This window comes from Chaetodon trifascialis, chromosome 22 (assembly GCF_039877785.1).
Source record: "Chaetodon trifascialis isolate fChaTrf1 chromosome 22, fChaTrf1.hap1, whole genome shotgun sequence".
Taxonomy (NCBI): Eukaryota; Metazoa; Chordata; class Actinopteri; order Chaetodontiformes; family Chaetodontidae; genus Chaetodon; species Chaetodon trifascialis.
The window spans coordinates 5381111-5404562 of record NC_092077.1 but is presented as its reverse complement, the minus strand read 5'-3'; the positions used below and the strand labels follow the sequence as shown (position 1 = coordinate 5404562).

The 23452-nt window shown below is 42.5% G+C and overlaps 1 protein-coding gene across 11 annotated transcripts in view; it reads left to right on the top strand.

The window, feature by feature from the left end:
• Nucleotides 1-22059, top strand: part of osbpl8 (oxysterol binding protein-like 8) — an 81032-nt gene extending 58973 nt beyond the window's left edge. For 9 of the 11 annotated variants that reach the window (XM_070991691.1, XM_070991684.1, XM_070991683.1 and 6 more), the window contains 20 exons: nucleotides 4518-4591; nucleotides 5853-5933; nucleotides 6345-6446; nucleotides 7198-7401; nucleotides 9354-9438; nucleotides 10181-10346; nucleotides 10438-10663; nucleotides 11325-11509; nucleotides 12163-12244; nucleotides 12358-12456; nucleotides 12540-12636; nucleotides 12732-12830; nucleotides 13040-13137; nucleotides 13866-13955; nucleotides 14284-14420; nucleotides 14540-14725; nucleotides 15392-15545; nucleotides 17008-17110; nucleotides 18010-18115; nucleotides 18204-22059. In XM_070991691.1, the coding sequence (XP_070847792.1) occupies nucleotides 4518-4591; nucleotides 5853-5933; nucleotides 6345-6446; nucleotides 7198-7401; nucleotides 9354-9438; nucleotides 10181-10346; nucleotides 10438-10663; nucleotides 11325-11509; nucleotides 12163-12244; nucleotides 12358-12456; nucleotides 12540-12636; nucleotides 12732-12830; nucleotides 13040-13137; nucleotides 13866-13955; nucleotides 14284-14420; nucleotides 14540-14725; nucleotides 15392-15545; nucleotides 17008-17110; nucleotides 18010-18115; nucleotides 18204-18333 (2504 nt within the window). In that variant the 3' untranslated portion in view covers nucleotides 18334-22059. The remainder of the gene's footprint in view (nucleotides 1-4517; nucleotides 4592-5852; nucleotides 5934-6344; nucleotides 6447-7197; nucleotides 7402-9353; nucleotides 9439-10180; nucleotides 10347-10437; nucleotides 10664-11324; nucleotides 11510-12162; nucleotides 12245-12357; nucleotides 12457-12539; nucleotides 12637-12731; nucleotides 12831-13039; nucleotides 13138-13865; nucleotides 13956-14283; nucleotides 14421-14539; nucleotides 14726-15391; nucleotides 15546-17007; nucleotides 17111-18009; nucleotides 18116-18203) is intronic. The other 2 variants (XM_070991687.1, XM_070991693.1) reach the window with 1 other exon arrangement.
• Nucleotides 22060-23452: the final 1393 nt, after the last annotated feature.

Below are 23452 nucleotides of genomic sequence, written 5' to 3'. Positions count from 1 at the left end.
GTTCTGAGCAGCAAAGAGTTGAATTCAGCCAACCAGGGCGTTCCACACAAGAACTTTTGCTAATGAATCAGTGTCACCACAACAAATATGTTACTTTACATACTTTACAGATCAGGGTTTATACAAGCTACTAATTGGATGACTTTGTGTCTCCTTTCCCTTTGGTGGACCACCCATCTTTAACTTTTCATGATTTTTGAGCCAAAATACCAGACACACTGTTGCCATGGCAAGTGTTCCACAGTAGCAAACACTCAGGCAATTTTCTACCTAAATGTGATGTATTATGAAGGGTAACAGGGCTGTCAGCCTTTTCCTCCATTTGTTGTTCTCTACCTGTTGCCATGGTAGCCTTCACACAGTTCTGCATTGCTTTTGAGTAATGGTTTAAAGAAAAATATAAGCTTGGTATTCTACACAGCTGCATTACTTCCTCCTTTCAATCGATCATGTTTTTCCACGAAGCTTTAATAAATGATAGTGCTCTTGTCTTGAAAGAACACAGTTCAGTCTGAAATGGCTTGAAAAGAATCTGCTTTTGGTGGGAGAGGCTGCTTCAGTGTTGCATTAATCATGATTGGGACGATATCAGATGATTTCAGGGTTGAGTTGCTGGATGTTCATGCACATTTTGAAAATATGTGGTTCGTATAGGAATTGATTGAATGCAGTGGTTCATCTTTTCCCCCCTTACTTTCACCTCTGTTATTGTGTCTGTCGTCCAGGGCATACTGGTGCAGTGCTTTGAGCGATCTCGACTGTATTCATTTTGTGAGGCAGAGCATTAATGCGGGGAAACAATCATTGTCGCAGCGTACAGGTCTTCTCTCCGTCTCTTTACTGTTTCTGTCTCTTGCTCTCTCTCTCTCTCTTCCTCTTTCTGTCTCCTATCTCTGGTGTTTGATGCAGAGTCAGATCACTGCAGCGCTAGTCTTTAAAAGCAAATGCCTTAGTCAGGCTGCAGTGGTGCGTGCGTCCTCTGCAACTTCAGCTCCGTACACACACTTGCTGACGTTCAGTCGCACAAAGACGGGGTTAGATTTAGCCGATGTGCACACTTGAGGTCATGAAAAGATGTCCTGTAAATATGTGCAGTGAGACAAAAGCCATGGCACTTGTAAAGACATTAAATCTAAAAAAAAAAAAAGAGCTCAAATGAAGACAGACTCATGCTGCCAGTTACTTCATTTGCTTTGACCCAGTGAAATCTCCCAAAGGATGTTCACTGCATAAGCTTTTTTTACGTTCATATTCTCATTGAGCTTCAATCCTTTGCTCCTTTTGATTTGACTTATGTGCTATCTTTCACTCTAAGCTTTCCATTTCCAAGTCGTTTGCTGTCAGAGGTCTGGAATAGACTGAACACTGACTGGATGGGCTCTTCTTTCTGCCACACTTTGTGAATTTGGCTGCAAAGATAGCTGTACATTAAAAAGATTCATTTTGCAGAGCAACAGTTGTGCTGCAGAGCTGTGCAGCCCTCTTCTTGGCCAATCCACAAAAGAGACCAGATAGGGATAACAGCATCCAAAACGTCTCCGTCTGGGAGACTGGATTTTGACCTTAGCCAGCCCCAGTGGTGTCTGTCAGCACGGTCCCCATTATCTTTGTGACAGGTTAACCAAAACAAAAAATCTTTGCCAGGTGATCTTTGCTCCTCCCAACCATTTTGTGAATCCTTCCCCTTTTTTAAAGTGAGATACTTTCAACAGCTGACAGTATTCTGAGTACAATTAACGTATTCCTACCTTTAAAATAAATCATCGTGCTCAAGCTCTTCTGTGTGAAATTCACTCCGCTAAAATCCTCTCTACCTTCAGCCACCCGGTGGTTTCACATGTTGATTGCTTCCCCGCTCTGCCATTGTCCTGAGCAGAAGAAACGCTTATCAAAATTTCCCGGAGCCCTCGTTACAAATCCCATTTCTAAGCCTAGCCATTGTCCTTCGCATTTTGCATAATCCAAAACATTTACCACAAAGGTTCATGCAGGTTTATTAGGATTAACATTACACATGAAAGATACGTCGAACCCTGTTGATGATATTAGGAGCTAATGTTTTCTAGTAATGAAGGAGAGGTGTTCCTTTGATTAAAGCGACACCTGAAATGACTAATTGCACATGATTTCTACAAATTACAGACATCTTTGGCATCAATAATCATGTTGGTACATCCATCTATTTCCTTCCTTATTTTAGACACTCTGATAAATGAACTTGTATTTTTCCAGTACACTTCGGAAGCTAAGTACATTTGGGTCTCTGAACAACAACTTGCAATGGAGTGGAGAGGTGGCCCCCTGAATGTGCCTCAAATTGAAATAGGACACTTCATCACAGTGGACTAAATTAATTAGTCGAAATGCTTGATTGGAAAGTGGAGGGCTAATAAGCATGCAAATTAGTGAGTTCATTAACTTAGTTCTCATTCTTTTTTCTTTCGAAATATTTCAGGTTCCTTTGTCTCACTTAAATTATCTGTTGGCTAAATATTTGCATGTAACCCAAAATTTACTACCACACCATCATTTTTAACACCGTGACTATATAACATTTGAATCAGCGTAATCATCCTATGATGATCAGCCAGTTTCCTCTCTACACGTAGGGACAAGAGGACGATGAGTGACGTGTCCTCTTGTTGGTTGCTATAGTGGCTAAATTGTCCTTGAGTTGTTTTCCAGCTGAAGTTGGCATGGAGATGCCCCTGTGAAGTGGGCACAGATGGTCTTGTGGGACATCTGATGCACCACTGACAGTAGTTCCACGTTAAAAGAAAGGCAGCGCTCATAAGGCAACAAAGACAAGTGCATGCCCTCAGTTCTTCATTGTTAATCGGAGCTTCAGCTAATTGAAAATAACACTGTGTAATGCTGGTGCAATCAGCTAAATGAAAGAATCTTGTTTCTAGTTTCCTCTCAATCACGTGCAATATAGGTAGGCATAGAAAACAAGAAGGGTCTTTTATCTGTAGTTACTGGTTTCAGTCTTTTTTGGCACCCCTTTTACAGCAGATGTGTTCACCTATTGCACCTTCTTTTTATTCCCAAGAGGTATTGTTCTGGATTAAAGCAGTTATACTGTGTTATGTGTTTCAAAAGCCATGAATGTTTGTTTACCAGCTAGTTAGAGGCAACACTGATGCTCTATTGCACCTTCCATTATCATACCTAGGAGTACCAACAAGCTAGCGTGTTTGCCTGGGCCGTTGAAAGGCATTGCTGCAAACAGAGGAGGCAAGGTAGAAGAGGCAGGTTATTAAAAGTAGATATGACAAACATTTCTGCACAAAATCAGTCCAGTAACACACAGAGCGTCACACTGTTGTTATTACAACTTCAGAAAAGATGTCATCCAAGAAATGTGCTGGATGAATTTAAAGTATGCAATAATAAAACAGGGAGGATGTCTGTGTTTCCACAAGCACAGACACACGGTTGTTTTATTAAAGCAACTGACTAGTCCAATAAGATGTGACTCTTTTCCAGCTGCTAAATATCTTATTTGCATGAAACTCAGCAGCACTTCCTCCCTCCTCATGGCTGAACACTGATGGGCTGTGGATAGGAGACGGAAACTATCAAATATTTAAAGGCCCTCTGTCACCTTCAGACCACCGGTGTCACTAACTGCGGGAGTCTTAGTGGGGAATCTGCTGCTGAGGTGAGACTAATTGGTTAGAAACAGGCTCACTAATAAAGATTAGAAATGCGACGGTTGAGCTGAAATGAAGAACCGCGAGGCTCTGTTTGCTCGGGTTTGTTATGACACATCATGTCTACATTCATGTCTGCATTCAGACACACTCAGTATTGTCCAGTTGGACATTTATGGAAACACACATCCCCTGTTAGCAGCCTCACAGGAGCAGCTGGTGATGGAGTATCCAAAGCTTTGTTTCTAGTTCACTTTCCACACTATAGATTAAAACAGGGAACCTCCCTGCAGCAGCCAGCCTGTCTAATTTTAGAGCTTACTTCAGATTAGGGACTTGCAGCAGGCATCAGCTTGTTGCTATCACCTCAAGGTTTAGATATTCTGTTTCTCACTGGTATAAAACAGAAAAGCAGCAAATGCTCACATCCAATCAGTTGGAGAAGTAGCGTGGTATTTCTGAAGATGAAAATAATTTTTAATAGATCATTTGCAAATCACTGACAAATTGATTAATCACCTAATTATTTTAGTACTACAGCAAGCTATAAAATGTACAGCGAATAATATATTCTTAGAAAACTTCCTTTTTGGACAAGGGAGTGCAGTAAAAATGGCACCTAAAACCAGTTGGGCAAACACAATTTTTCTTCATTTAAAACTTTAGATTCTGATAATTTTCAATGAATCAATGAGTCTTTTCTCTGTTTAATGTCATGAAAGAGTGGAAAATGCCCGTCAGTGTCCTGGAGTCTGCCTGAATTCGCAGCATCTTGGTTGGAATGGGATGCTGCAGGTCACCTGGAGAATGATGATGATGATGATGGAGCAGTTCTTTATGCTGTTGTGTTTTCTCTCGCAGGTTTCGAGAGAGGGAAGGAGGACCTCTTGCCTCTGCCTTTAAAAGAGGACTCACATTCCATATCTAAGAGCAAGGTAAGAAAAATCACTCAATATTCTATGATGGGCGGGTAGGAACAATTGGGCACACTCAATGCTGTAATGAGACCGGAGAATAAGGGAATTACTGCTCGTCGTCTCTCCTTTTCCCAGACTTGCCTCAGGTATGAGATATCCTACATTGAGATGAGTCACACATCAAGTGCACTGTACGCATCAAACATTTCACACTCAGTCGTGCTTTCAAAATCCTCAGTGTGGAGGAGGCCCGTCTGGTTTATCTGTCAAGTCCACATCAAATATGTTTGTCGGTTCAGCCGTGGGTGTCTTAGTCTCCCTCTGAGTCACAGCAGAGACACTTTCATCAGACAGGAATCCTGTTCCGTGTTTGTGAGGATTTTGTAAAGTATGAAGACACATGACAGGGTAATCATTTCAGGGACTCAAAAGCTCGAAATCAGCGAGGCTTCAGCTGATCTTTAGATTCTGCTATCAAGAATGTCCAGGATCTTAGAAAAGCTAGGGAAAAGCAGGACTGAGCCTTGGTCATGTTCCCATAGAACCTCACATGAATGCATTTCAGCCTTAGCCAAACAAAACTCTTTATGCGTTTCTGAATGTAAGAAGGATGCAAAGAGAAGATTTTCGCTGTGGTGCTTGTTATCGTGTCCCTTCAGTATTTGCCTGTGGGTGTGTAAGGCATTAAGTAGCAGTGCTTTAGGATCCCCACACATTTCTGTCTGTCTCTTCACTTTAAATCGCTCCAATTGGCTTGTGAAAGGAGCTGGCACACACCTGCACTGGCATTTATAGTCTTCATTCTGCTAACTGGGCTAAGTTTGGGCTACCAGGGAAGCAAGCGAGCTTTAGAGGAAAGAGAAAGCAGACTACTAGATGCTGTTTCCCACTGCTGCAGCAGCTCTCTGCTAATGTTGTCAAAAAATAGAATGCCATGTGCTCAGTTCAGTAAGTTCTGTTCTGTGTCATATGTGGTAATGTATTTGTTATTAAGAGAGAACACTTTGCAGCCAAGATTACGTTTTGTCATTTAGTGGATGACTTTATCCAGAGCGGCTTATACAGAGTACAGCAGTACAACAAGCTGGTGATTGTTAAGTAGATGGCATTTTGAAACACAAATCCTCACTGGAAAGCTTTGGTTAGAGTCATCAGACATGTTTGAGTCGTGTTTTCTCGGGTCAGCATGATAGATGGATGAATGATAGATACAGATTTGATATTTGACGATGTTAAGTGGAGATGAATCTGGTCTTTTTTCCCTTGTGTGTGTTCGCAGTCTGAAACAAAGCTGTACAATGGCTCAGACAAGGATGTGTCGGCATCTGGAGGAAAGCTCACCAAAAAGGAGTCCCTCAAGGTAAGTGAGCTTAAACCAGCTTAAGTCTGGCTCGATGAGTCTTAAAAAAAGCCTTATATAGAGAGTGTTATATAGCCTAAACACTACTGCTTGTTGTTTCACACTGTACCACTTGGTTAGTCAGTATGCATAGAATACTCCTAATACTGTATTGTTCCTTCAAATTGTGCACCATTGTCATGCAGTGCAGCACAGGCAGGATATATTACATTTACAGGGAGGAGTAGAACGCAGCAGATAACTCACTCCACAGTCAGGAGGTACCAGGCGACACTGAGGAGTTTGATTCCAGTCTGATTATTTCCTGACAAATGTAATTCAGTGCAAAAGCCAGTTTGGAGTATTAATATGTACAGTTGTGGGAACTGAGGTTCGTAGCATTGCCGGTTTGTCTGTCTGTCCTCCCTGCAGGTGCAGAAGAAAAACTACAGGGAAGAAAAGAAGAGGGCAACCAAGGAGCTGCTCAGCACCATCACTGATCCCTCAGTTATCGTCATGGCCGACTGGCTAAAGGTGGGAATGTCCTCCACCCCGTCCTCCTCAACATTTGACTGGACAGTACTCAGTATTTTACTTAACGATCCTTTCAAAGGGTAGAAGGTGTAGTGTTCCTAACCTTGTTGTTAATTTGTTTCTTGATTGTATTTTTCAACTTTGATTGAATATCTTCTCTATAATGGTTTGTAAGCACTAGTTTATTAGTGTCCTTTGTATTAAAGAGCTTACATCAAACATTTGAGAAGTTACAGGTGGATTTAAAAGGCATAAGTGGAATGGAAGATGAATTTAAAGAAGAGTCCCAGACTTAGAGACAGCTCAGTGTCTTTATTCTGTTATAAAAGAAAACAGCCACTGTTTCAGATCTTTTTTTTAAATACATTTTGATTACTTAATGACATCATATATACATACTCACATCATCATGAGACACAGTCTAGCAAGTTGCAGAGACGTTTCCAGTTGATTTCACTGCTGTACATTGAAAAGAGTTGGCAACACTGTGCCAGATTGGAAGTACACTTCTTAGAGTATTTACCCCCAAACTACGTTACAGGACAAATACAACACATTTTCAGCTTCTTTGCTTATTTAATGCAAATGGTGTTTCCTCAAGTGGCCAGAAGGAAGAAACCAAACACTTTGAATAAACCCCTCCAGGTTCCTCGTGGACCATAATAATACAGAATACATAATACAGAAGGTAATTTTGAGGTAAGGCCTTAGACTGTCTGGCATTTATCTGTCTTGGCTTTATTCGATCCAGATTCGTGGCACTTTGAAGAGCTGGACCAAGCTGTGGTGTGTGCTGAAACCAGGGGTCCTGCTCATCTATAAAACCCACAAAAACGGCCAGTGGGTGGGAACGGTGCTGCTCAACGCCTGCGAGCTCATCGAGAGGCCCTCTAAGAAGGACGGGTTCTGCTTCAAGCTCTTCCATCCGCTGGAACAGTCCATCTGGGCCGTCAAGGTCAGAATATACCTTGAGATACTAGGTTCACAGCCATTAGTGAGTCTCAATAGAAAATTATACATATATATGTACAGGCAATGCAAGTAGTCAGACTGACTTGTAAGAGACAGAAAAGTCATTGAAACCAACTACTTTGAGAAGTTTAAGATATAGGGAGTGACAGCAGCAAGAATAGAAGCCACTGAGCTGAGTAAAAGCTACTAACGTGAATAAATGAAAGGCTTGTAAAGGATCAAATAGAATAGTAAATGCAAAAAGAAAGCAAGCAGTGAGTGGAATTTGGCTCTCTGATAAAAATGCCCTGCCTGAACACTATTAATGAAAACCTTAAAGAGAATTTTCACCACAGGAAAGAGACACTTTCTTCTTAAAACTTCATAAAACAGCCTCTTCGTCTTCCAACTCTCTTGGGCCTAATTCCAGAGTGCTTTATTCTGGCTTGTAAAAGTTTCCCCTGATATTCAATTCCAACCTTAAGTCATAAAAGCAGCAGTTTCTTTTGAATATACTGTTATTCTGATATCAGACTCGCCCTATTGTTCACAGGAAGACTGATTTCTTGGAGGCAAGTCCATGAAAAATGAGGGATATTTCAATACAGGAAAGCAAAGGGAAAGTGAATGAAAGAAAATCTGGCCTTTAAAAGAATAGTTCAGCATTTTGGGATGTTGCTTATTCTCTTTCTTGCTGAGAGTTTGATGTGAAGTTTGAAACTATTTTCATATCTGTACAGTTTATAAATGCTACTATCAACAGCCGGTTAGCTTAGCTTAGCACTGGTAACAAGGAGAAGCAGCTAACCTTGGTCTGTCCAAAGGAAGCAAAATCCACCTACCAGAACATCTAAAGCTCACTAACACATTATTTCTTGTTTTAGAGCTTAAAAAAAAAAGAACAATTAACAGTCTTTTGGGGGAGTAGTGCAACTATTTCATGGTCACACGCCTCATAATTGCGTGTAAAACCACAAAGTTTTAATGTGTTATCTTTGGATTTTGTTACCTTTGGACAGACCCAGGCTAGCTCTTTTATTCTGTTTCTTGCCTTTATGCTAAGCTAAGCTGAACATCATAATTACCATGCAAAAATGAGACTGGTATCAATATCTTAGTTTAAGTGTATTTCTCAATGTATTGATCAATTCCTTTACCTTTAATATTGTCTTTACATTACATAATATCATTGTACTGCAGTGGAAAAAGTCTCTGACCGTATATTGTCATTATTTTTCAGAATTGATTAATAACAGAGCATAGTGCCAGAAGTTTGTTATACGGATGGATGAATTTGAATGCAGCCTGTTTTGCTGAACAAAACAAAGTGAACACAAACAGATAATGAGGAGAAATGAACTTCCTTTGTTCCCCGCAGTTAAAGCAAATAGTTAAACAAATATGGACGTTAACTGTATAATTAAGAGCTCATCTTTGTTTGATTTAGGCCATTTTCATATTTGCCAGTGCACATTTTCCATTTGTTCCTGTGTTTACAGCTTTGTTCGGTCGTCCACTCTAACTGTGATTTTGTATTCATCACTGACCTCGCTTTGTAAGTGTTTTCCCTCGTGCTTGCATCGTGAAAAGGCTTGAATCGCAATTAGCGCTCTGCGTTTTAGATTACAGCGTTCCTGCTCTCCCCATCGTCCTCTTCACTATTGAAATAAACACTTCACTCAATCAGCTTCTGTCCCCTCTGTCCCCTCTCATAGCTCATTTACATAATGGCATGCTCTGGAGTGTGCATTTACTCTATTTGCACACATGAATGATTAAAAATGAAAAAAAAAAAAAAACACAAATTGTGCAGCTGAAGCGAGGAAACCACAGAGGAACTCACTAAATCGTCTCAAATGGAAAGAAACAAAGATAAACATGACCGATGGCTCAATCAAGACAAAAACAACAGCTACCTGACGTGTGCTTCCTCCCTTTGCTTCTTGTTGTCTTCAGGGTCCTAAAGGAGAAGCAGTCGGCTCCATCACTCAGCCATTACCCAGCAGCCACCTCATCTTCCGTGCTGCCTCTGAGTCTGATGGTAAGAGACAGGCTGTCAGTCACACTTCAGCTATTGTTGTCAGCAGGAAAATATCTGTCACAAGGGCATCAAAAAACCTCACTAATACATGTGAGAAGAGGAGGTGTTTTCTAATGCATTTGGAGAAGCTGAAATGGAAACCTGTGACTTTGTTTTCCCTTTTTTTGGGGGGAGAAAAAGATTCTAATGAATTACAGAGACTTTTCCACACAGTCAGCAGGGAATGGTTTTAGCCACAGCCCATCTTGCACAGTGCCTCTGTCCATGGTGCTGAAGCATCCAATCCAGTCTCTCCCTCTCTGAGTCTCTCTCCATGGTGCTGGAACTCAAAGAGCGCTCAAAATCACTTGCTTTTTCTACTCCAGTGCGCACTCTTTACTTTCCTCCATTATATGTCAGTGTATAATTTCCATGCGTAAGTTTTATATGATGCCCTGAAAAACCGGTGTCAGAAACCTTGTTTCAGCATGTTTTCCTCATTTAGCAATTCTCAATCAAATTCAGCCCCTTCTTGTTTCCATTGCAATTACAGCACAGTCAGCCCTTGGTAAATAAAAATGACACAAAAATGTTGCATTACTGGAACTGATCCTGGGATGGGTTGATGGGTGGGTACAGGGGACCATGATGCTCAAGATTAAAAGAAAGATAAATAAACTCACAGCAAAGCCTGAAAATATTTGCTGCGTCTGTCTTCAGCAAAGTTGAACTCATCAGTGGGATTTCCTGATCTCTTTCCCAGGCCGATGCTGGATGGACGCCTTAGAGCTGGCCTTGAAGTGCTCCAGCCTGCTGAAGAGGACCATGATCCGCGAGGGGAAGGAGGACATGAGCACAGTGGCCACTGGCGGAGAACACTCCATTAATTTCTACAGCCTCCTCCGAGCACACAACATCCATGGTTTCCAGTGAGTAGGTCATAAACCACAAGCAACAACTATGTTCCCTATTTTAAAGAATGAAGCTAACCGCCATCATTGTACCACCCAAACCACTTAGGTTCAACGACAGTGACCATTTGAAAGACCCAGACCTGTACTCAGACAAGTCAGACAGGGAGGGGGAGCAGGACCATGAGGAGTCAGACCCAGAGGGCCTGGAGAAGAGTGAGGAGAGCGACAGCGACACATCAGAGCGGCAGGACGACTCATACATCGACCTGGACCCGAATGAACATCTGCGGGAAACCCCGTACCTGGAACAGTCCCATGAGGAGCTTGGAGAGGTAGGGGACGAGAGTTTGTTTCAAATCCACTGCTGTCATGCAGAGCTGGCATTAAAAACTTGTTCAGAATCAGAATCAGAATTACTTTATTGAGCCCAGAGGGGAAATTGTTTATGTTGCCGGTGCTCCTTACAAGAATAAAATTAGAAGAGAAAAGAAAGAAAAAAATAATATATATAAACAAAATATATATACTGAGAAATAACACTTTTGATGAAGTGTGATTGGAACGATACACCGTATTCTCAGAGGATTTCTAGCACCAAATTCCATCTTCAGCTTGAATCAGAAGTGCAGCTGAAAGCATAACGAGGGGGAATTAGCATTTCCTCCTCTGCTGGGGCTACCAGGAAAGCATGGACAGGCTTTGATCACAGTCTGTGTGGGTTGGTGTGCATGGGAGTGACTGTGGTGGTACGAAGATAAGTGTGAAAGCATTTCCATTCTGATGAAATCTGCGTTTGACAGCTCACTAATTAAACACCAGCTGAAGCCGAGGGAAAATCACTCTATTTAGAAGCCAATTAAAACCTCCTTTTGCAAACCAGTCGCACAAACAGTCACAGAAAACTTCTCAGCATGTGGAGACTCATGCAAGAATGTTTTTGAGGCGTGTTCAGTATTTTCACTTCTCTTCCCTTCTGTGTGTCGTCCTGTCCAGGCTGGCGAGGCTGCGCAGACGGAGACGGTTTCAGAGGAGAATAAATCTCTGATCTGGACTCTGCTGAAGCAGGTGCGGCCTGGCATGGACCTGTCCAAGGTGGTGCTGCCCACGTTCATCCTGGAGCCGAGGTCCTTTCTGGACAAACTGTCAGACTACTACTACCACGCAGACTTCCTGTCAGAGTAAGACCTTTTCATTTTCAGGTTGCCTGAAGGCTTCACATTGTGAGAAATATGTGTATTTGCTTTCTCGCCAAGAGTTAGACAAGAAGGTCGCTACGAATCACATCTTTATGCCCAATATGAGGCTTGAGCCAGCGGGCTATTGGCTTACTTTAGCCTGGCTCTGTCCAAAGTTCAAATTTAACATACTTCATTGTGCTTAACTAAGGGTCTTCTTTGCCATGTGCACGCGTTCTCCCTCTTTTGGTACAGAATTCCTTGTCTGCATAGAGTTAAGGAGTCTAACCTCTGTAAGGACTGAAATGTAGCACTTTTAGCACAACATCTAATTCAATAAACATCAGATGATTGCTTGTGATGGCCCTTCTTCTTCTTCAGTAAAAATATGAAGGTATTTTCCCATGTGTCCTCAGTTCATTGTTTAGTTTTTAACATCGGAGTACACATCTTTTTTGTTTTCATGAATTTACCAGTGACTCCTTCTGTTGCAACGGGCCTTTCTAGTTGCAGCTGAGTGACTGGTTGTTCTCTAAAATGCGACACATGGACACTTTCTTTAAAAGCTGAAAGAGATGTTCAAGAGAATGTTGTGCAAAGTTCTACATATAGAGTTAATCAGCAGCAACATCAGTCTGAATTTGTTTAATTCTCAGGGCTGCGATCGAAGAAAACGCCTACAACCGGATGAAGAAGGTGGTGAAGTGGTACATCTCTGGATTTTACAAAAAACCAAAGGTCAGAGGAATAAATGTAGAAGAGACTTCATGTTGAGCAGCTACAGTATACATACGTTCTATATACAATATGTTATGTTAATATCATAAGACATGTTGTTTCTTCATCCACAGGGGTTGAAGAAGCCTTACAACCCCATTATTGGAGAGACGTATCGCTGCATGTGGCTCCACCAGAAGACCAACAGCAAGACCTTCTACATCGCAGAACAGGTAATAAAACAGCTATCTGTGAGAAGATGACAATGGCTGGTGGTCGTTGTTTCGACTGATTTCAAACCGTTTCTTTTCTTTAGGTTTCCCATCATCCTCCAGTGTCAGCCTTCTATGTCAGTAACAGGAAGGACGGGTTCTGCCTTAGCGGGAGCATCCTCGCCAAGTCCAAGTTCTATGGTACATACACACCAGCACCGGTGTATTTATTTATTTGGCTGTGGATTTATTATTCAGAAACATCTGTCCACTGACTACCGGTGTTTGCATTCTAGGAAATTCCCTGTCAGCCATATTGGACGGGGAGGCTCGGCTCACTTTTCTCAACCGGGGAGAGGACTATGTGATGAACATGCCCTACGCTCACTGTAAAGGTCAGAGTTCAGACTGCTCTCTCTCTCACACCGTGATCTCACATCAGCATGTCACTCACAGAGAGACGTAAGACAAATACAACATAGCGCATGAGCAGTGAAAGGATACCAAGCCAGAAGGTTTGACACGTCTGTCAATAAGCTACCGAGAGCGAGAATGAAAAGTTGTGTCCGCTTTCTGAGTCTGGTGGTGCTTTGTCATCCGGTAGGCATCCTGTACGGCACCATGACCCTGGAGCTGGGTGGTCAGATCACCATCGCGTGTGAGAAGACAGGCTACAGCGCTCAGCTTGAGTTCAAACTGAAGGTATGGCTCTGCTTTCTTGTCTGAAATGAAGGAACTTCAATAAGAGTAGGAGGTGTTTTCAGTCCTTTGCTGATAGAGTAGGATCTTTAAAGCTGCTAAACGTCTTAAGAGAGAACTCATGTGACTTTTCTGAATGTCTCATGCCACCACCAACTCCTCCGCTCCACTCCCTCTCCCCCCTGAAAACCATCCCCTCCTCCATGCCACAATTCACACCTGCAACTGCATCATCCTGTGATGAACTAGCGACAGGTACATGTGAGGGAGCGCAAACAGTGGAATCAGCATTAAAACACGAACGTCTCTCATTGTTAGCCATCATGTTGTGGCAGTTTTTGCTTCTTGTAGATTAGTCGAGTGCTGTTGAATGCAGTTTGTCTGTTTGAACCATTAAGTAGAAGTACTTCCATTAAGTTTAATTGGAAGTTGACAATGATTGCTAGCTTAATTTCTTTGTTGTTAGATTGGTCTCTAATAGTTAGCGTTGAAGTGCTTTTAAGCCTGATCTCAAAACCAAGCCAGACCAAATCACACTCTACCATCCTGTTTTAAATTCCGACAGACACACCAGTACAGATAAAACTACACGTAAGAAATCACAGTATTTCTCTGCACAGTAACTGCAGCATGTAAACCGTATGTATGCGCCTCTCTCTCTTCCTTTCCCCTTCCTTATGCTTATGTCCTGACTTGCCACCCTCTCCCTGCTCCTCCTCTCTCCCCTCCAGCCATTCTTGGGTAGCAGTGACAGTGTCAATCAGGTCTCTGGGAAAATCAAGCTGGGAAAGGAGGTGTTAGCTACGCTGGAAGGACACTGGGTAAGACACGCTATTCACACATTCTTCTGATGACTGCTTGTTGCTTGTAAACGCTGACAAATACACAATATGCAATAGGGTTCAGTTCATGCCCAGGACCTGTGTTATATTTGAAAGCCTTTTCTGATCTGCAGTCTTCTCTCTCTTTAAAATCAATATTAGTTTCACTGTTGCTTGTAGGCCTTTTCTGGTGGTGTAAATGTCTTTGTTGTCCGATGGGGATGTTCAGCAAAATATTGATAAGTTAAACCTAATAAGCTTCTGATAGACCAATATCTTGTTCTGTCTTGCACAAGTAAGGACTTTTTTGTTGACGTTCCCCTCACAGGACAGTGAGATCTTCATCAACGACAAGAAGACGGGGACGGTGGACACTTTCTGGAACCCAACGCCGGAGCTGAGGCAGAGTCGACTGACCCGCTGCACTGTCCCACCAGAGGAGCAGGGCGAGCTCGAATCAGAAAGGTGGACTGCTGCCAGATTATCAGCATCAGCAGATCCTTAAACCAGAAAAAAAAAAAAAAAGGGTGGAGGTTTTATTACTCGCATACAGCTTCTGACTTTGTCCCCTCTCGATCCATCAGACTGTGGCAGCACGTGACCCGGGCCATCAACAACAAGGACCAGACCGAGGCCACTAACGAGAAGTTCATCCTGGAGGAAGTTCAGAGGAAGTCGGCCCGCGAACGGAAGGCCAAGTGTGAGGAGTGGATCCCCGCCCTGTTCGAGCAGGACCCAGTCACAGGAGAGTGGCATTACAGATATGCCGAGTGAGTGACTCCTCTCACATTTAAGTATATATATATAGCATGAATTTGGCACGAATGGACTGCAATTTCTTGTTGCTTATAGGTGGCCATATGTGATGATATAGCTTCCTGTTGATGCATTTTTAATGGAGAACAAACAATGAAAGTTTAATGTAAGATGCTCCTGACGCTCGTGTAAAAAGAGCAGCTGCCTTCATAAGAATTGCAGACTTACACTTCAGGACCTGAAAACAAGTCTGTCGTCTTGCTCACGTCTGTTTCATAACATAAACTGTGTTCATAGCTAGTACTGATATGAGATGGCTCAGATTGAAGCGTCCCTCATTTCGCTGCTCCCTCTTCCATGTTGAATTGTCCAGAGTGACAGGGTGCCATCTAGTGCTCATTCTCTATAACTGCAAGGGTGACATCGAACTCCTCTTGATGAGATCAATGCTTTTAATATATCATATGACAGACAGGAGAGTCCTCTAGGTGGCAGAATTTAATGAATGATAATACTTCTTACTTCCATCTTCTCTTTCTTTTTGTTTTTCACATTTTTCTCTTTCTCATCCATATTCTCTCTGTCATTCATGCATTTCTCTGTCTCTGTCATCTTTTCTATCTCCCCTCCCACGTCCATGTCTCTTCATCTCCCCCTGCGTCCCTCTGCCCTCTCCGCAGCACGAGGCCATGGGATCCGCTCAACGATCTGATCCAGTTTGAGAAAGACGGCTGTATCCAGACCAAGGTCCGACACCGCACCCCTATGGTACGTTCTGGCAGTCTTATTAGTCTGAGTAACCAGGGGCCGCGGAGGGACAATTGCAAGTGCCAGGTACGTCGTCCCCATCGAAAACCGCCATTACAAAAAAAGCAGCTCGCCGCCTCAGCCACCTTCCACGCAGCACCCGGTCTTCATTGTGGCTTCTTCTCTTTGTGTCACCATCACTGTGCCGCCATCGCCGTTATCGCCTCTGCTCCTTTTTTTTTTTTTTTTTTGTCTTTTTTCGTTCTTTGTCTCTGTTTTTTCTCTTCCTGCCCCGGCAGCTGCTGTTCTCTCTGTATGGAAGGGAAGGTTTGGTCAAACTGAACGCTAAAGGTAGTGGATAAGCAGGCGTTCTTCCTTTTCTCGTCTTATTGAGAGGAAAACGTGTGTTTGCAGGCTTAATCCTGCAGTGTAGAGGCAGCATCTGTAGCTGCAAATATGATTTCCAGTGTAAATGTGATGAAATGATAATAATAAACCCTGGTGAGGGGTTAAAAGTTACACTCAGAAGAACTGGGACACTATCAGATATCAGTATGACAGGAGCAATCATTTGTTTTTCTGCGCTTTATTTAGTTTTCTCCCATAAAAAGCTCCAAAGAGAGAACAGCCCCATCCATCACATCCACATACCGACCACCGCCATCAGCCAGCACGCCCTCCTCACCCTCCACCTGCCCTCATCTTCGTTTCATTTGTTTCTACGTTGTGTGTGCTCACTGGGCCTCAGCTTCTACTGAGCCGCTCCTCGTTCATGTTATGTTGAGAAGCTGCAGGCTGCAGTCGCTGCTCATCTGATTGGAGTCTGTCAAACAGCCTGTTTGTTTTTGTCGATGTGTTCAAAGTAACCACCTGCCGATTGCTCATTGGTGATCAGTCTGTTTGGTCAGTGCATCAGTGTCTGTCACCATCAGCACTGACAGCATTTGGTTTAGCGTTTGGTTTGGTTTTCTTGGGAGGTAAAATGATGATTAATGATGTTTATGCACTTTGTCAGGCAAAATCTGAAATGTGTTTTTGCCGCCAACCTCAAATCAACCTTAAAATCTGATTTGCCTGACAAAGACTGCAGGCCTGAAAAAGTGCATCGCATTCAATAAAGAATGAGAGCTGTAATCCCGCTTAATCCCTCTGAATTATTTTAATGGCCCAGCTCTTGGCAGGTTTGGTTCATTTTGGACGCCATCTGTGTGTCATTGTTGAGTGTATTAAACGGATGTGGCTGACTGATGTACCAGCATGCCTTGCACATCATATCACTGGCGCGCCAATGCGGGCTAGCATGTTTGTGTGGGAGTGTGTGTGTGGGAGGGGGGAGGGAGCTCTTGCATCATCACACCAGTTTGCTGTATTAATGTGCATGTAAACACTTCAGTTAATGTTTGACTTTTGATCTTGTGTGGATGCTAAAATGTGTTTGTGTGTGCTCTTATTTGGTTGCAGCTGTTGCATGTGTGGCCTCTTTGTGTGACCTCTTTCTCTTTGCATGTTTGCGTGTGCTTTATGTGTGCGTCTGTGCACGCGCGTTTAGGTAACGGTGCCAAAGAGGAAACCCAAGAGCGACAAGCCCAAGAGCCCAGAGAGTGGCTGCTCTTCACCCGAACCCGACCGCCAAGACTCGTCCGGCAGCGAACGTGAGTCACACACGCACAAATACACACCGAGGCTAACATGAGGAAAACTGGCTATTCTGCTGTACTATTTATGGTAAAAATCATCATTTGGTTATGTCGATCTACAGCACATCCACTTGTAACCTGGTTAAAATCTCGCTCTAAATCTGCGAAACACCAAATAAGGACAATGTGGTGAACTCCAGACGTTGTAGAATAATATGAAGTCACTGAACAGCACACTCTGGTGGTTTGATGGTGAAAAAACATGCTTCTATTTCAAATTTCATTTTATTTAATTTAGTTGAAGTGTCCATACACATGATACACACATCGGGATCAAAAATCCTAATCAACTGGAAGCTAACAAGGTATTTGTGCACTAAAAAGCTGAGAATTACTTAAACAGTGTCAGCTTTCACCAGCATACCTTCAGGTGTTAAAGAGCATTGAATTAAGTTCTCCCAGAAAGTCCTCAGAGCTGGAAGTTGCACATTATTTTCTATGTATTTGCGGCCTGTTGGGGCCCGTTATACCAGAATAAGTTTGACTGGTGTGATGATTGTGAGCACGGGAGGCTGTTTAACCCTTTTTTGTGGAATAATAGCAAGCACTGTTGCTATTGCTAGTGACAGTACCTAGAAAGCTCATGACTTTAATAGGAAAGGGACAGTTTTAGAGAAAATGTATGGCTGCCTATCTGGGTTCAGGTCACATTAATTGATCATAATGTGAGGAATAATTGTTACATGCAGCTTGGAAGCACTGACAGAAATGTGATATAAAGTCACATACTTCATGAATAATGGTGGGCCTTATTTTCCCGCCTGGATTTCCATCTCTGTCTATTTATTAGAAATGTCTTTCAAATTTAATGTGGTGAACCTCGCTGTAACCACATTTAACACGCTTTGCTGCAGGACACAAAAGCAAGCATAGCAGTCGGCTGAGGAAGAAAGGAGCAGACCTCAGTGAACTTCAAAGTGCCATTGAATCCATAAAGCAGACGCAGGAGGACATTAACAGGTGAGCAGAGTGTTCATGTCGCTGTGCTGTGGGTGTGATGTGATGCCTGCCGTTTGAGCACGGACACGTGATTTGTGTGTGTTTGCAGGAGCATCAGTGTGCTGCGGAGTCGTGCGGCAGGCCGGGTGGAGGGCAGCTCATTCCTCCAGCAGCGCGACTACGTCATCATTGTTTTCCTCATCCTCCTTCAGGTCCTGATCAACTATGTCTTCAAGTAGCAGCCATACCCCACAGAGAGAGTGACGCCCTCACACACACAAACACACTCACGTAGTGTCTGAACATTAGGCGTCACAGTGGGGGGGACTTAGAGTATGAAGTGACTACAACCGTCTTCTTCTTTGTCCTTTATTAACCACACACGTCCAGAAAAGTGGAGCCTTCCACACAAGAAGAGACTTTTTTAAAAAGAACTTGTTTGTTTGTAACCAGTCCATTCCAAAACTCCGGGGAGATCCACAGATTTCAAAGCAGAGAGGAGCAGCGATGAGGAGAGATCGCTGGAGGTGAGATGTCAGTGTGATGAAGTCTCGACTGCCACTCTGGAGCTTACTGATTTGCCTTGACGTAACAGGCAAACACAGGAGACATTTTTAGCTGTTGTTTGTGTTTTGTTCTTTTTTTCTGATGGAGCGAAACCGCTCCGTTGATTCACATTTCACCTCAAATGACAGGGAACCTTTTCAACGTGGAGAGTGTCACGACTCAGATGGTAACAGATAAAAAAAAACAAAACTTTAATTTCACTGTTTTTGTTTGTTTTTTTAAAAGAGTTTTATGTCTTTACTTGGTGTGTCCTTCGTGATTAACGGTCCACGTGGAACAAAAAGCGTCGATAAGGGAGAGAAAAACCAAGTGGTCCAATTTATGTGACTTTTATTTTTTTATTCAGATACTTTCATATTGACTGGGGGTGTCCACGCGTGGAAATGGACAAGGAAGACAAATGACACAAGTGATATGTCAAAAGGAAGAGAAGCTATAATTTCTGTTGTGTAACAAAACTTCACCTTTTGCATACAAAGTCAATGTTACAAGAAAAAAAGTCAGACGTTTGACACAATGTCATTGTATACTGTAGGTAGCATGTACAGTATTTTGTCTTGAGGCACAAATGCACTGGAAACGTCAGCTGTTTGCATTGATAGCCTCATTATTTCTTTCAAAGAACTTTCACATTTTGGCTCTGAGGAGATTTGGTGCATCAACAGAAGGTCTAAAAAATGAGGATTTTTGTGTTTTGTCATGAACTTCAGTGGCCACTGCCTAAGATGAGGCAAAGATTCAGCAGAGCTAAGTTGAAAAGATTAAGAACACTCTCGGACATGTCAGTTCAAAGCAGCCAGCACCTGATTAGCTTAGCTTAGCATAAAGACTAGAAACAGAGGAAAACAACTAGCCTGGCCCTGTTCAAATGGAGCAGTTTCACTACTTAACATGTTATGTATATATATTTTTATATATATCATTGGTTTAAGCATACACACAAAAACAGTGAAAAGCAACACTTATTAGCTTAGAGGGAGTTACACACAAGGCTCTTGTCCCCGTCACGACCACGCAGGGCAACCATCAGATATTTCAAGTGACTGTGTTCGTACCGTCCGTAAAACCACACCTTGGATTTTGTTCGGATAAAACAAGATATAATGTCTTCATTGCTGAGCATTAGAGGTGCTGGTAGGTGGATTTTGCTCCCTTTGGATAGAGCCAGGCTGGCCCGGCTAGCCTTTATGCTAAGCTTTGCTAACTGGCTGATGTCTTTAGCTTTATGGCATCAGTCTTTTCACCTAACTCACTGCAAAAGGTGAATAAGTGCATTTCCCACAATACATTTTAGCTAAGCAGAGTTAAGTTTTGTGAGCCCGTATAGGCAAAATCTGACAATTGTATTGACCAGCTGGTCTAAAGACTGCTCTCCAAGTATAAAAACACACTCCAGACTCAGCTGTGGAAGAGAAAACCCGAAGCACTCCCCCTATCTGCTGACTTCAGCATCATAATGGCGAAGTCAGTTTCAGAGCGTCGTTGCTTCCAGTGTTTTTGCGCCTCAGATGTTCACCAGGAAAACTAGAATAGACACTTTAGTAAGCTACTAGTGGAAGGAGGAGATGTACTTTTTATAATTACTACTATCACCATAGTAAACCATTCCAAATGTACGCAAGTACCAGCCAAACTCAGTGTGTAGAGTAGGAGTCGGCCCCATTCACTGTGTAAATATCCAACAGGGTGACTCGTTCCTAGTAGCGCGTGGCATTTCAACACCAAGGTTCGCAATACAGACACTCCCGCGCCCTGTGCACAAGCCAGTCTTTTCAACCTTGTGTGTCTTTCTGTCCACCGCTCTGTAGATACACATTGACATGGGCAAAAAAATAAATAAATCTATGGGGTACACAATTGGATTCACATCGAAAAAGCATCAGAATGGTCTCAAGACGTTGCTGTGATTGAGCAGCAGATGCAGAATAAAATGACTTTTTGGACATTTTGCAGGTAGTTCGTGAACATCGTGGTTCCAATCTGTTGCCTTCCTCATTGGAAACGTAGATTTTTGAAATTTTCTCAGAAGCAGTACGCTAGATAATAAAGTTCAAAAACAAATGGCTGATATAATACCCTGAAAATTTATGGGATTATGAGGACTGACTAAGTTAAGGGCTTACTTTGGACCCTGTATTTGTTTTTAGTATCAGCTAACGGTGATGGCAGCGTCGTAGAATCTACACCCGACCTTTTTAACACAGTTTGTCAGGATTTTCTCCTGAGATGCAAGTAAATAACTACTAATTGAGGCAATCCAAAAAAAAAGATCCAAACCACTTGTGGACCATATCGGACTATTGATTTTGTATAACTCTTTGCCTGACATGATGTTAGCCTTGTCGACGTTTACATATCTGATTGCCTCCGCCGTCAGCAGACTGTTGAGCGATGAAAACTTTGTAAAGCTAACACAGGTTTAAAGAAAAACTGGTAGCATCGTCGGGAGCCAGCAGTACCCCCGTAAGTTACCCGGCTGGCCCGTGTGTATCTGTACATGTATTTTTGTGTATCCTCATTGCCTCGATTGCTCAGCTTAAATAGAGAATCCAGATGCTAGAATGTGGAGAAATAAGTATAAACCAGTGCCTTCTAGAGTCAGACTGGGGAGGGGGGTAGGTAGGGGGTTTATAGGAGGGGATAGGAGGTCAGCGGGGATGTGGAGGGTGTGGTGTGGAGCATGCAAACGTAGCCAGAGTCCAAGGTGGACTCATAATGAAGGAAAAGATCTGGATTATGGGTGGGGGGGACTTGGACTGGGACCATGGTGGCAGCTGTAGTCACCGTAGTGTTTTAGAGCGGATGTGCCATATGAAGCCTTAGAAACGTGTCTGACTCGTGCTCCACAGCTCACCCCCCCCAGCTCCCACCTCCCCTCCCGCAGCGTCGCCATAGCAACTCACTCGTAGGTTATCCGGATGCTGATTCCTGCCACAGGAGAGAGAGGGAGAGAGACCGCTCCTCTCCGCCGCCGTCCTTGTCCCTCTCTCGCTCTCTCACACACCAAATTCAGAGGGAAGTGAACATCTCTGCTGTCTGTTGTCGCCGTCTGTAAAATAAGACGTTTTATTTATTCTTCTTTTGTATGTTTCTTTTGTTTTTTGCAGCTTGTAGCGTGAGGTCACTGTTCTCTTTTACTGTTCGTTTTTCAATGCTGATTTTAAGAACCGATTGTTTTACTCCACTCCTCGTCTCTTGACGTCAAACACAAGCGACTGTCCTCAACTTGTGCACACTGTCAATGTCAACCGCCCCTCCCCCTCGATTTTCCACACACACCTACCCTTTTGCCTATCTGAGTACCTGAATATATTTACTGTATCCCCATGGCAACTATAACTTCCTGGAAGTTTATGGTCACATGTAACATAACTGAATAAAAACAAATGACATCCTGGGGTCGTCTGTCTGTGTTTGGTACATACAACTTATCCTTATGCAAATTTGTTAAACGTGTAGGTGATGTCTAAGCAAGTGCATAAAGAAACATCTGGAAGTCAGTCCACATCCTGGCCAAGACTCTGGATTGGAGAAGAGAATCGAAATAACCTCAGAAAAACCAAATGGAGGAAAATAAATGAATAGCAATCAGATAAAATGAAAGTAAATGGAAGCAGGTCTGACACACAATCATGCCTGAGAGAGAGAGAGAAGTGGGACAAAGGGAATTGGTTTAGGATTTTATCAATTTTGGGATTGTTTACTTGTGATCTTAATATCTTTTTCCAGTTTAAAATATTTTTTATCTTTCCTTTTATTTTCTTGAGCATTTTTTGGCCCTTCTTTGATGCATGAAATAATGCTTATTTATAATACCAGAAAGGCCTTGAAGCAGCCAGTTGATGCTGTTTTGAGTTTTCAAACTGAACTTTTTTTCAGAGGTCTGCTCTCTGCACGGAACGATTCAAAAGTTGCATTTGTCTTATACACAATTCATGTTGTTAAATGCAAGGTCAAAGACTCATGTGCGGTGAATAATAATAATTGTAATAATGCGAAAATAAGAATTAGAAAAAAGAAAACTAAAGGATGAAAAATTCAAAGCTAAAAAATAATACATTTATGTCATAAATATTAAAATCTGTGTATTTTGCTCGCGTTAACTATGTATTGGCCTTAATAATCTAGTGTTGATAAAATATTTAAATCGCAAAGTGAAATAACAGTGAGAATTCCATTTGGCCTCTGAAATGAATATTTATCATCTTAAGTGGGATAAAAGCACCAGAAGTGACCACGCAAAATTCTTTACAGCTTGAAAGAATCAGTTCACTGTAGATCAGCTCAGCCTCCATTAGAGGGAGATAGAGACTCTTCTTCCAGCAGAGCAGCAGTTTTGTTTGTTTTTTTTTTAAGAGCTGATTCAGCCTGTCATTGTGATTTCCTGAACCACACACACGTCAACATCCAGCTGTGACCCAGTCCGTCACGTCCACCATTTTTTTCGAATAATCCGACGGTTCCTCTGTAGCCTGGAGGTTACAAAGGTTCAGGCTGTGGATCAGCCATTCAGCACTTGTTTAAGTGCCTTTGAGCAATGTAACCAGCCCTCAGGTGTTCCAGTAAGAAGATAAGACCAATTGTGCTGCAGTTACATAAAGGTAAAAAGGATTTAAGGCTTGTCTCCTAAAAATATTTCCCATAAGTTTGAATGCAGTGTGCCTTTATTTATCCTTTATGGGTCAGTACAAATGACAAGAAAGAAGATTCAAGTACAGATCATTTGATCATTCATCATTCATCATTTTCCTGTTACATACTTGTAGTATTAAAAGTGGAAATATTAAAACA